The following is an 11,334-nucleotide window of genomic DNA, read 5'->3' on the forward strand; positions in this document are numbered from 1 at the left end:
CGCCCCCACCACTCCCCCCGGCCCCAGCTGGCGTCCGTGTCAGGAAAGCCCAAGCCTTGGCTGCACAGAACAGCTTTATAATGGGCGCAGGTCACAGGTGTGCGTCGTAGTAATACTCGGCCATGTCTGGCCCATCACGCTTGCGCTGCTGGGCTCGGGAGAGGAGGGGTCGAGGCCCTCGTGGCCAGGGGTGCTTGGGTCGAACCCCATAGTCTGAGAAGAGAAGAGGGTGTGGGTGGCAGGGGTAAATCCACCAAGATCACCCCAGAATGGTGCCATTTGGGATGAAAAGCCCCGGAGGCTGGGTGTGGGTGCCCTCCCCTAGGGCATGTGTCCCCGGGGGTGGGGGGCACGCGGGGCAAGGGCAGGGGAGGGCAGCCGGGCAGGGCAGGGCTGAGATATTACCATCCACTAGGCCAGAAAGTGGCTGTGAGAGTTGCAGAGGGGCTGAAAATTCTTCAGGAACAGATCGCTGAGGCCTGCGGGAGGTGTTGGGGTGCTCAGCCTGGGCCCTTTTAGGCCACTAACCACCTCCCTGTGAGGGCTCAGGGTGGGGGACTGCGTGAGCTGCAACACCCAGGACTATGGCACCAGCCAGTCCTCTGGGAAGCGGAGTGTGAGGCAGCACGACAGAGCCTCACCTGTGGGCCCCTGAGCCTGTGCCCCCTGGTGTTACCTCAGTGGCTGGGGGCGGAGGAGTGCAGCTGCCAGGACGAGGTAGAGGAGGAAGAGGCTCAGCCCAGCCCTGGGATGCAGAGCCCCCAGCATGGCGAGAACCATCTCCTATTCAGGTCCCTGTCCCCTGGCTTCTGCCTGCCCCTCCCCCAGCAGAAGGACGGAACTGCTGCCCACTCCCGGGCCGCCTCACAAAGGGCAGGGTTCCAGGGCTCGGCCAGGCCAGAAACGTCCAGCAGAGCTTTGGTCTTCATTTCATGTTGTCGATGCTGTCGGCCAACAGGTGCCAAACAGTTTCTTGCTCTAGTGTCACTGCCCGAGGGTTAAGGGCATAGATTTTTGGCATCTGATCTCCATTCTTAGCCCCACCTTGTCTCCTGCAAGGCGGCCATGTCAGTTGCGGGCCGCCTTCTCGTCCCTGAGGTAAGGTGCATACCTAGGTGCCCAAGAAGTGGCACGCAGGAGAGGTACATGGAGCCCCAGCCGTTCCCACTCCACGGCCTCCGGCCTCCTGCTGCCACCGCCCTGTTTCCCCCCACCCCCCCAGTGACGCCGGGACCGTCCTCCAGCCAGAGAGCATCAAGCAGGCCATTCAGCCCTGGCCCGGGGGTCGGGCTGCTCTAAGAGACACCCCCCCACCCAGTTCTGCGAAGCTTCCAACAGCCCAGCGCCGGGGCTCCCCAGGCCCTGCCACCACCCCTGAGGTTGGACAGAGGGCTTTTGAGTCGGTAGCAAAGCCTGCTCCCTAGAGTGGAAGCTTCCCGAGGGTAGAGACTGGTTTTGTTCGAGGCAGGATCCCCAGTCACAGCCGGTAGATGCTCAGTCAAGATTTGTTGAATAAATGCAACGTGCTAGCATGGAGCCAGGCTCCTCCTGGCCCGTCGGAGCGCGCAGCCCAAGCTCACCTCCAAAACCCCAGCCCGCTCCAGACCTATGCACTCAGAACCCGAGGGCTGAACAGGGCTCTGCACTCTGGGAACCTCATCGCTTCTTAGCAGACCTTCCAGGGGCCCAGCTCCTCACCCGTAACTGCCCACGTGCCCAAGGCCGGGAGAGGGACATCTCTGGCTCCTGTTCTTCAGCAACCCCCAGGGTGACAAGTGCTGGCATCTCCTTCAGACTGTCCCTGTGTGCTCTGAGCCCACACGCTAACTGCTCAGTGGTCATCTCCCTTTCTGTGTCCTAGACACAGCTATCCCTCAACAAGCCCGGGTCCCCATCCTCTATGGGCCGGGAACCCACAGTTCTGGACACTCTGTCCAACTCAGTCCCTCGTCCCTCACCCTCCTTGCCTCTAAGATGCCACCATCTTCCTCTAGCCACACCCACTCCCGAGCCTACCTGAATCCAGGCCCATCCACTGCTGGAGGATTCTGCCACTGTGTCCCTGTGCTCAGCCTCCAGCACCGCCCGATGGGAGCCCCTGCACCAGACCGCTGGGGTGAGGTGTATTTTTTTTAGCAAGTTTTTATTGAGAGCACGAGCACGGTGAGGGGCAGAGGGAGAGGCAGATCCCTGCTGAAGGACTCCGATTTGATCCCAATGGGGGATTTGATTCCGGAACTCTGGGATCAGGACCTGAGCCGAAGGCAGCAGATGCTTTACCGACTGAGCCACCCAGGCGTCCCAGGGATGAGGTTTAAAATGCTCCCCTCCCCGCTGCCTTCCGGAGGCAGGTCTGAGTTTCTTGCGACTTGCTGTGCACAATGTCGTCTCCCAGCTGAAGCCTGCAGGGCACTGATGCAGGGTCACCCCCACTAGAATAGAGGCCTCCCTGACAGGTGTGCCCTCCACAGGCATCTGTCCTCTGCTCTCCCATCTTGGACCTGGCCTTCCTCAGGGACTCGCTCCTACCTGTTCTCACGCCCCGCATGCCTCATTTCCATGTCTCCGCTGGTGGGTGAGTGCCCGGCGGGGAGGCCTGCTCTCCTCCCACTGCACGGACAGCCCCGGGCCAGACGCCACTTATAGGGTACATGCCCGGCAACAGTCAGGGCTCCAAGCTGTGACCTCCCTGAAGAGCTTGTCCTTTCACCCTCCAGTCCTGGACCTGGATGTGCCTTCGGGGTAGGGGGGTGGCAGGGAAAGGCTGCCCCCCGCCACAGCTCCCCCCAAAGTGACAGAGGAAATGAGGCAGGGTAGAGGCTGGTGCAGATGGAGCCCTTGGAACTCAGAGGGCGGCTCATTGGGCTAGACACTGCAGCAGGAGAGGACAGTCTGTTCACAGGGGACAGGGGTGGCGGCTGAGAAGGGGACAGGCCAGGCAGATCAGCCATCTGGTCGCTCGGTCTGGGCACTTGCATCTTCCCCAGCTGCGTGCGTGTGCGCGTTTGCATGGTCTCCAGGGAGCTGGCAGGGAGTGTGCATGGAGACCCCAGTTCACACTCCCGAACCTGCACCCGCTCAGGCTCTGAGTCCCTCTGACACCTGTCCCCAGCATTGGCCCCATGGCTGGCTGGTGCCTATGGGAGAAAACCTCCTGCCATCAAATGGGGGCTGGGGGCTCCAGCAGTCCCCAAACCAAGCTGGGCCCACCATTCACCAGGCTCTGGCACAGAGAGGCTGGCAGGCTGGAGCGACAGGGCCCTGCAGGGAGGGGGCAGACAGAGGCTCTGGCCAGAGGCCACACAGGCACTGTGTGCCCAGCTGGGCCTTGTCTGTTGTCACCAGGATCGGGGACAGAGGTGTGGGATTAACCTCTGCAGCTGCCATGGCCAGCGGCTTCCCATGCTTGCAGAGACCAGATCCCAGCTCTCTGTGGCCGGAGAAGCCCAGGCCCCCGTCCCAACCGAGGGTTCTCAGCCCAGGGATGAGGGGCAGGAGGCAGTGGCTCCACGGCCAGAGATGTTCGGGAGGTGCATGGGTGGCCTGGCTGCTGGGTGGGGGTGCCAGGAGCACCGGGCAGTGGGATGGAGACGCCACAGGCGGGCTCGCTGCCAGAGTCGGTTTATTAGGGTGAAGGGGCCCTGGGGGACCCAGAGGCTGGGGCACCCCTGCCCCTCCCTGCACCCACTCCTGGGATAGGTCAGCCCCAACTGTAGAAATAAATTTTCTGCCAGGCAGGCAGGTAATCCATGAGCGGCCCTGGAACGAGAGGGAGTTCGGGGCTGAGGGCCAGACTCCAACCTGGCCCCAACCTGACTCTGCTCTACCTGAGGCCGTTCTCAGGAGCCTCAGCAGCCCCAGCCCGGCTGCTCACATCTACTGGGCCACCAGCCCCACAGACTCTCCCACCTGTCCGCCCCTAGGAAAGCAGCAGCAGCAGCAGCGACCTTTGTCCCCTTTGCAAGAAGACCCTCAGGCTTCAAGAAGCCACTGGGCTGGTCCCACTGTGGACACTGATGGCCTCTCTGCTGAGGGAAGAGCTCCAAACAGCCTGGTGGGCACCAGAAAGCCCCAGAGAAGCCAGGGGTATACGGCTCCGGGGTCCCGGGGCAGCTAAGGCTGACAGCCCAGGGTGGCCCTACACTTCTCCCAGGACAGGACACCCCCTTCCAGCCACCCCTGAGGCTCTATGTGCCTGCCTGGCCCTGCCCAGGAGCTGTCACCCGCCCAACCTGACTCTCTGGGCTCCCTCTCCTGACTCTGTCAAGAATCAAATGACAAGGAGATAAAGAGACAATAGTCAAGGACACGGGCCACTGGACAGACCCGTGACACTCTGTAATCATCACATCCCTATCCTGCACTTACTTGCCACCAGGCCAACGCCCGGAACGTGGTCTGCCAGCAGCTGGAGCAGGAAGAGGATCCTCGCCCTGCAGAGACATGAGCAGGAAGCAGGTTGAGTGGGGGGGTCTCGGTGCCTACAACCCCGGCCATAGGCCTGGACCGCCCACAGCTCAGCTCCGGACTTGGCCTTACTCGCGGCACCACACACAGTCCTCCCTCGTCCTGCCCTTCCTTCTCCTGAGCCAACGCATTCCTGGGGCACCGCACATGGGCCAGTCCCAGCACAAGGATGGTGAGGGCCCAGAAGGACAGCCCCACCTTCGAGAAGCCCCGTGAACCAGAAGAGCTGAGCCACGCTGAAACCTTATGAGCCAATGTTGAGTGACCAGGCCCCCTGAGGGAGGCACACTCAGAGGAAGGGGCCAGGGCCAAAGCCTTATTTTTTGTTTTTTTTTAAGAGATGGCACTTTCCCATGGGAGGACCTGGGGTGACACGACAGTGCTGGGGATGGTAACAAGAGAAATGATGACAAGACTCGGCATCTGTTGAGTGATTCTGTACCCGTATGTCTGAGGTCACAGAAGGCCTCCCACAACCCTTTGAGGCGGGCACAATCATGTCCCCGTCATTCAGATGAGGCACAGAGAGGTTCAGTAACTTGCCCAAGCTCACACAACTGGAAGGCAGCCCGGCCCCAGAGATGACACTCGGTCTCTGACAGGAAGGACAGGGGGCTCCCCACATAGCCTGTGCCCCAGAGCCGCTCAGCAGCCCACTCCCTGTCCTCTGGGGAAACAGGAATTTCTCTGGCAGGTTTCTACACCTTTCTCAGTCTGAGCCACTGCTGTAAGGGTACTAGGCTGGTCTGCTTGGCAGGAGCCAAACTAGAGGCTCGCCGCCTATGGGGCCACCTCTGCTAGTATGGTCACCTCAAAATGCCTCAGTTCCAAGATCCTGGGGCTATGCTTCCTCTGCAAAGGGCAGACCGTTTGTGGGGGGAGCTCATATGGTCCACGTAAGTCTCTGGAATATTCCTTCAGAGCAGGGAATAGGATTTGACTTTAGTAGCTTGTGAGCTTGCAAACTTAGCTGGAAACAGGGACAGCCAGGCCCGGCTGTTCTCACTGAGGTGGCAAACTTACTTCCTATTGCCTCAGAAACAAAGCAAACCAAACCCAAACAGAGGCTGTGCAGTCCTAGCAGGAAATGTGATTCCGGGTATGACTGCAGTCTTCCAGCAGAGGACTTATTAAGACAGGAGCCTCTCGTCTTGTCTCCTGGCCCCTGTCGCTGTACAGGGACCACCCCCGCCCCTCCAGATCACAGTCACACCTCAGGCAGTCACCCGGCAGACCTTGCGGCACTTGGTCCCAAGCCACCCCCCAACTTGCCGCCAGTGGGCCCTCTGAGCCTGGCTAAGGCCGGAAGCTCTGGGCCCTCAAAGGAGACAACGGGGGCTGGGCAAGGTAGGGAGAGGCTAAGAGAGATCATGGAGGTGGCCCCTGGCTCTGCCACAGGCCAGCTGGGCGGCTCGGTTTAAGGTGCCCAGTTTCTGTGAACCTCAAGGGCCTCTCTGCAATGTGGGGCTCCAAACCACTCAGCAGGAAGAAAGCCCCCCCCCCATCCCCACGGCCCCATCCTCAGCACGCCCAGGGCTAGGCCAGGGGCCTGAACACCCCAAGGCAGTGGGTGCAGGCCGAGGGTGGGCCTCGCCCCTCCTGGGGCCCGTCCTCACTCGGAGAAGCGGTCGTAGAACGGGGAGCGCAGCAGGTAGTAGAGCAGCAAGATGGTCCGTCGCCGCAGCTCCAGCCGCTCCCTCCGGCTCAGGCCCTTCCTGTCACTCAGGAGGCTCAGGCTGGGGGCAGGAGGGAACACAGTCAGGACCAGCAATGGGGGAGGGGGGCCCCCCCATCTGCTCCAGTGGAGACAGGTCTGCAGCACAAAACCCAGCAGAGGGAGTGGTCTCTCCAGCCAGGCCCAGGCTTACCTGGTCACATCCACGACCCCAGAGAGGAGCCAGGGTGTCCACGACCGCTGACCCCACAGGCCCAGGCTGAGCACTGATGGCCATGGTGTCAAGGAGGTCTCCAGCACATGGCCCACCCCGCCCCCCGCTCCCCATCGGCCCGTCCTGCAGGGCTGGCCAGCCGTGTGGGCTGAGGATACAGTGCAGCAGCGGCCGGGCGATGTACAAGGACTCTGCGATGGTTTCCTGCAGGCCCAGAGGGGTGGGGGTGACACTCAGCTCCTCGCGCTGCTGCTGTTGCTGCCGCCCCTCCCGCTGCTGGGGGGCTCCCCAGTGCCTCGAGTGCAGGGATGGGGCTAGAGAAACAAGGGCCACGGCTAAGCAGTCAGGCCCAGGCTGACCTCAGCCCTGAGGCGCCCGGGCCACAACATCCTACACTTACTGTTCTGGAGGGTTCGTACCACTCGGTTTGACCGTTTCCCCACGTACGACTGCTCCTGGCTGTCAGTGCTCTGGTCACCATCTAGCAGGGACAGACAGAAGGCCATGCTGTCAGAGGGCCACGTTTCCAGCAGAGCCTGTGGAGAACATGCGTGCCGTGAACGCTCCTGGGGGGCTGAGGGGAGAACAGGTGAGCGTGGACAAGCCTGGACCAAGGCAGCGGCTGAGGCAGGACGCAGTCGCCAGCGATGTGGGGTCAGCACCATCCCCGGCCTGGGGAAAGTGCAGCATCACCGGTGGCAGGGGAGCCAGCCAAGAAGCCAGACCTCCCTGGGGACTGGAGGGAGGGAGGGAAAGAGGGAGAGCCCAGGCCTTCTCAGGCCTTTGCATTCAATATGATCAGGAGGAGAAGCAAAGAATGGTCCCCATCGAGGGCCAGAAGCATCAGGCCAACCGGTAAGGAGTACGAAGCCCCGAAAGGACAGATCTGCCAGGTACCCAGCCTCACACAACTGTGGCACTTGAGATCCAGAACAAGGCCCATGGTTGGCAGGACCTCTGTCTCCACCTCATGCTGTCCCTCGTTCCTGCCACCCACAAAAAAGAAGACAATGGTGCCAGGAGTCCTGAGTTCAAGTTCTGATTATGCCTCTACCCTCATCCTTTTTTCCCTCTGTACAATACAGGGGAATGAGAGCAAACTGAACTGCTGGGGATAGATGTGCTCCCTGAACAGACAACACGCCACTCCCGCCGGCCCGCTCGAAACCCACGAATTAGTTCCATGTGCCAGGCCACTCCAGAGAGTGGCAACAGCTTACCAGGGGGCCGTGCCTGGGTCTCCCTGTCCAGCGGAACAATAGGGGGTGAGGTCTGGAGGCCAGCCTTGAACCAGATCAGCAGGAACATCCGCAGGACAGCCCTGGGTTGGGAGTATGACACGGCTGCGGGGGCGATGGCTAGCCAGCAGGGGGTCAGGGGTGCTCTGATGAACCCCATCCGAACTGCTGGCCAGAGTCACCTCCACCCAGGACCTGCCCTCCTCAGTCCCGACGTACTTGGCCAGCTGGATGAGGGCGATGACAAGCCAACGGCCCACTTCACCCCACACCTTGGCGGCCCCCATCTCCATGAACACTTCCACGCACTCCAGCACGCTCAGCCATGTCAGCAGCTTCTGCTGGGACAGCGACTGCAAGGACCCCAGGCCAAGAGGTCAGGGCTGGGGGGACCAGTCCCAGGCCATCCCCCTAGGGGAGGTGGATTTTCCCCTAAAACTACCCATGTAGGCCTGAGTTCTCCAGGGGGCAGAGGCTACCCTATGCCTCTGAAACTCAGTCTCTTCATCTGAGACAGGGGCACTAACAATTCGACCCTTCCCCTGATGAGATGGCCTGAACCTCAGCAGACGTGGGCATGTCTCACACTGAGATGGTAACACAGGCTACACACGCAGTCCCAAAGCTTCCCGCCCTCAGCTCCTGCCAGAATTCTCACCACAGGCAACTTTTTCTGGAGCGCTCTTCGCAGGATCCCATCATTAAGCAGCACGAGCAGGTTAGAGGCAGAGTACACTGAGAGGGAGAGTTGTGGCCTTCAGGGGCTGCTCCTGCAGCCTCGCCACTCTCCCCTTCTCCCCAGAGCTGCAGGGATCACCTGTTACCTGCTCTACTCCTCCTGCCCCAGACTGTGTGGAAACCAACCCGCCTCCTCACCCACTTCCTCAGAGCTCCCCGCTCCTGGGTAAGATCTCGTGTGGGTGGCTGGAACACGAAGGGATGGTTTGATCTCTGTGACAAAGCAGTGACTGCCCTGCCCCAGAGCCCTGGTTGGCCGGCTGCCCAGAACCGCCCCTCGCTCTCACAGCCATGGATGGGTGGTCTTGCCTCCTGGCCTCCTCTCTCTGCAGCCTGCCCGCCCCCAACCCCGCCCAGAGGCAGCTCCAGTTCCACCTCCCATGCTCCCTGGGCAAACATGACTGAGGCAGTTACAGTCTGAGGCTCCTCGAATGTGAGAAATCTGGGCTTGAATCCTGCCTCTCGGATCATCAGTAGTTGTCCCATAACCTCACTGAGCTGCCCCTTTAACTGGACACTGAGGACAGTTACACTACCCACCTCCTATAACTCCAGGGAAGATTAACTGGGCAAAGGCAGGCAAGGTACTTGGGTCCGTGGCCAGACCAGTCAAGGTCCCCAGATTTGTCTCTGGTCTATTTGGGGGGCGGGGGGAAGACGTCAAGACTGTGGACTCTGGAACTGTGTCCGATTCAGTACAGGACCATGTAACGGAAAGCCTAGGACTGCGGACCGGGGTGGTCCCCGCTCTGGGAAGCCTCGCCGCCCCCCACCCACCCCAGAGCCCCACTCACCCAGCTCTGACAGCTCGTGCGAATCGGAGAAGCGACCTGGGGAGAAGGCACAGGAGGCGACGGTGAGCATTCGCCTCAGCCTGCGGCTTCGGGCGCAGACGTCCCCTCCCTATGCCCGATGGGAACCTGGACGGAACTCCTCAAGCACAGCGATCACTATTCTGATTCCGAAGGGAAGGGGCCAGTGGGGGTCAGGGGTCAGAGCCCCTAAGGGCTGGGGCAAAGGTCAGGGTAGCACCTGCCAGCAGGTAACTGAGGCCCCGCACTGCAGTCTCCAGCTGGGCCGTGGCGGCCGGGTGACGAGTCACGTACTCCTGGTAGCGGAGGCTCAGAAGCCGCAGTTTCTCCATCCTGCCCTCGGGACGGATAGACTCACGGACCGACTGCACGACCAGCTGCAACACCCTTCTTCCTGCGCCCTCCTTCCTGCTTCCGGTCCTAGGCCCGCCTCTTCGTTGCTTAACTTCCGAGGGCCAGAAGGATAAAGACGTGAAGGGCCATTGAACCACCCTTCACCCCATTGCCTAAATCACCTCCCTCCAGGGTAGCGCTTAGCAACTGCGAGCCTGATCCCGCCCTCCCTGCTGCTTCAGGTCATTGGTTAATACACACTCCGCCCCCGACCCTCCCCGCGGCGTCGGGACCCGGTTCTTCCGCCTTCCGGGTAGGCGGCCCTTGCGCCTGCGCAGTTAGCAGTTCCAGGGAAGCTCCCGCGGTAGTCTGAGCAGTTCATTCTAGAGAATGGACTAGGACCCTAGAGTCTTTCCAATAGAACACCGAGAGGCTCGAACGGGAGGACCGTATTTTAAGGGGGCGGGGAGGTAGTAGGCTAAAGGAATTACGATCAGACTTGAGGATGCGCGGAGACAGTCCTGGCAGGCGTCTTTTTGGCCACTTGCCTCGTCTCCCGACCCCTACCAGAGGTAGTGCTGGGGAAACCGAGGCAAGGAAGAATCCAGCCCTCCACGCAGTCTCGATCCCTGGTCAGCCACTGTTAGTGCTGGGCTTCGGCCACAGCTCCCGCATGCACTCTGCGGGTGTGCAGTCCCATCCTCGCGGAGAAAACTCTGTTTCCGCCTTCGGTTCTTGGCTTGGGGTGACTTGGTCGAGCGCTTCCCTTCTCTGGGTCTCGAGTTTTCCTATCTGTAAAATGGTTTGAGGGGAGCCTTGCTCCTTGAACTCCGGCTCAATCTCAGAGCGCTTTTCGGCCCTCGGATGCACCTTCCGGTCCTCAGCGGCTCCCCAACGGACGGGCGAGAATACCGGGAATCTTCCCATACCGGGCGGCCTCCCTGAAAGAGGCTGTGGCGGGACAGGAGCCGCCAGAGGCGGGGCATCTGACGCTCTGGGGAGGCCGCCACTGATTGGCTGTGGGGAAAGGGGCGGGGCCTGGGTGGGGTCAAGGGTCTGAGCCTTTGGGGACCTGACTCGCTGGTTCAGGGAACTCTGAAAGTAGTTGTTTTACCTGATTCCCTCTACGGAATATTATCAGCAGGTGTGGAAAGGATCTGCTTAAGAACGCCCAGCCACATTCGAATCTTGCTGTAGTCTGACCACAGAGCCTAGGCGGCTTCAACAACACGACTCACTAGGAAGCCACAGCCCCTCCTAGACCTCCCCACTCCTTCACCCTCCTCTCCAGCTTAGTTTTCTTCTATATCAGGTGGGGAAACACAGCTACCCTCCCTACTCATGCTAAGCAATGGTGACCCAGGGAGATGTGTCCAGGGGCCTCGGGAGAGGCTAAAGTTCTTGGAGAACAGAGGGGGCAGTCGTGGGCATCATCAACACGGTTTCTCACCACCTCCTGGATGCCAGGCTTACTCCTAGACCACTCTTTCTGGCAACCTTGCCAGCTAGGTGTGAACTCTTTTTCACAGATGGGGAATAAGAGGCCCCAGTAGGCGAAAGGTCTTGTTCCAGGTCATGTGACATGGCATTGGCCAAATGGACCACAATGTGTGTCTCCCACAGCAGTGCCCTCTCTCCCACTGCCCACAGCCTAGCAAGGGCAGTGACACAGTAAGGCCACGTGGTCGGGAGTCTAGCCAGTAGATGGGGTTAAGACCAGGGCTCAGGGCATTCAGTGTGGGGCTCTTTCTCCTTTCCTCCCTGTACCCCACCATCTTAATGAACCTGTTCCCGAACCTCACCAGTGGGCACTCCTCCAGTCTCTCCCTCTGCAGCCGTGGAGAAAGTGAGGACAGG

The 11,334-nt window shown here is 60.8% G+C and overlaps 2 protein-coding genes across 2 annotated transcripts; both read right to left on the reverse strand.

The window, feature by feature from the left end:
- Positions 1-22: 22 nt before the first annotated feature.
- Positions 23-1,108, reverse strand: FREY1 (Frey regulator of sperm-oocyte fusion 1). The gene is made up of 3 exons (XM_059140915.1): positions 677-1,108; positions 406-479; positions 23-213 (listed from the first exon to the last, which is right to left on the reverse strand). Exons 1-3 carry the CDS (start codon positions 778-780, stop codon positions 92-94), a joined length of 300 nt encoding a protein of 99 aa, XP_058996898.1. The 5' UTR covers positions 781-1,108; the 3' UTR covers positions 23-91.
- Positions 1,109-3,605: 2,497 nt separating this feature from the next.
- On the reverse strand, positions 3,606-10,423 carry PEX16 (peroxisomal biogenesis factor 16). Its single transcript, XM_059140900.1, has 11 exons — positions 9,365-10,423; positions 9,127-9,162; positions 8,253-8,329; positions 7,814-7,947; positions 7,577-7,677; positions 6,757-6,837; positions 6,515-6,670; positions 6,336-6,408; positions 6,084-6,203; positions 4,369-4,433; positions 3,606-3,759 (listed from the first exon to the last, which is right to left on the reverse strand). Exons 1-11 carry the CDS (start codon positions 9,474-9,476, stop codon positions 3,701-3,703), a joined length of 1,014 nt encoding a protein of 337 aa, XP_058996883.1. The 5' UTR covers positions 9,477-10,423; the 3' UTR covers positions 3,606-3,700.
- Positions 10,424-11,334: the final 911 nt, after the last annotated feature.

This window comes from Mustela lutreola, chromosome 1 (genome assembly GCF_030435805.1).
Source record: "Mustela lutreola isolate mMusLut2 chromosome 1, mMusLut2.pri, whole genome shotgun sequence".
NCBI classification, from domain to species: domain Eukaryota; kingdom Metazoa; phylum Chordata; class Mammalia; order Carnivora; family Mustelidae; genus Mustela; species Mustela lutreola.

What these genes read in the sequence shown, in the direction of transcription:
- PEX16 (XM_059140900.1), bottom strand. Translation starts at nt 9,476, where the DNA reads ATGGAGAAACTGCGGCTTCTGAGCCTCCGCTACCAGGAGTACGTGACT. An exon ending in TCCAGAAAAAGTTGCCTGTG is followed by an intron (nt 7,948 to 8,252) that starts GTGAGAATTCTG and finishes GGGTCCTTGCAG; the next exon opens with TCGCTGTCCCAGCAGAAGCT. An exon ending in GACCCAGGCACGGCCCCCTG is followed by an intron (nt 6,838 to 7,576) that starts GTAAGCTGTTGC and finishes TGTCCCTGCTAG; the next exon opens with ATGGTGACCAGAGCACTGAC.
- FREY1 (XM_059140915.1), bottom strand. Translation starts at nt 780, where the DNA reads ATGGTTCTCGCCATGCTGGGGGCTCTGCATCCCAGGGCTGGGCTGAGC. An exon ending in CTCCGCCCCCAGCCACTGAG is followed by an intron (nt 480 to 676) that starts GTAACACCAGGG and finishes CACCTCCCGCAG; the next exon opens with GCCTCAGCGATCTGTTCCTG. An exon ending in ACTTTCTGGCCTAGTGGATG is followed by an intron (nt 214 to 405) that starts GTAATATCTCAG and finishes TTCTCTTCTCAG; the next exon opens with ACTATGGGGTTCGACCCAAG.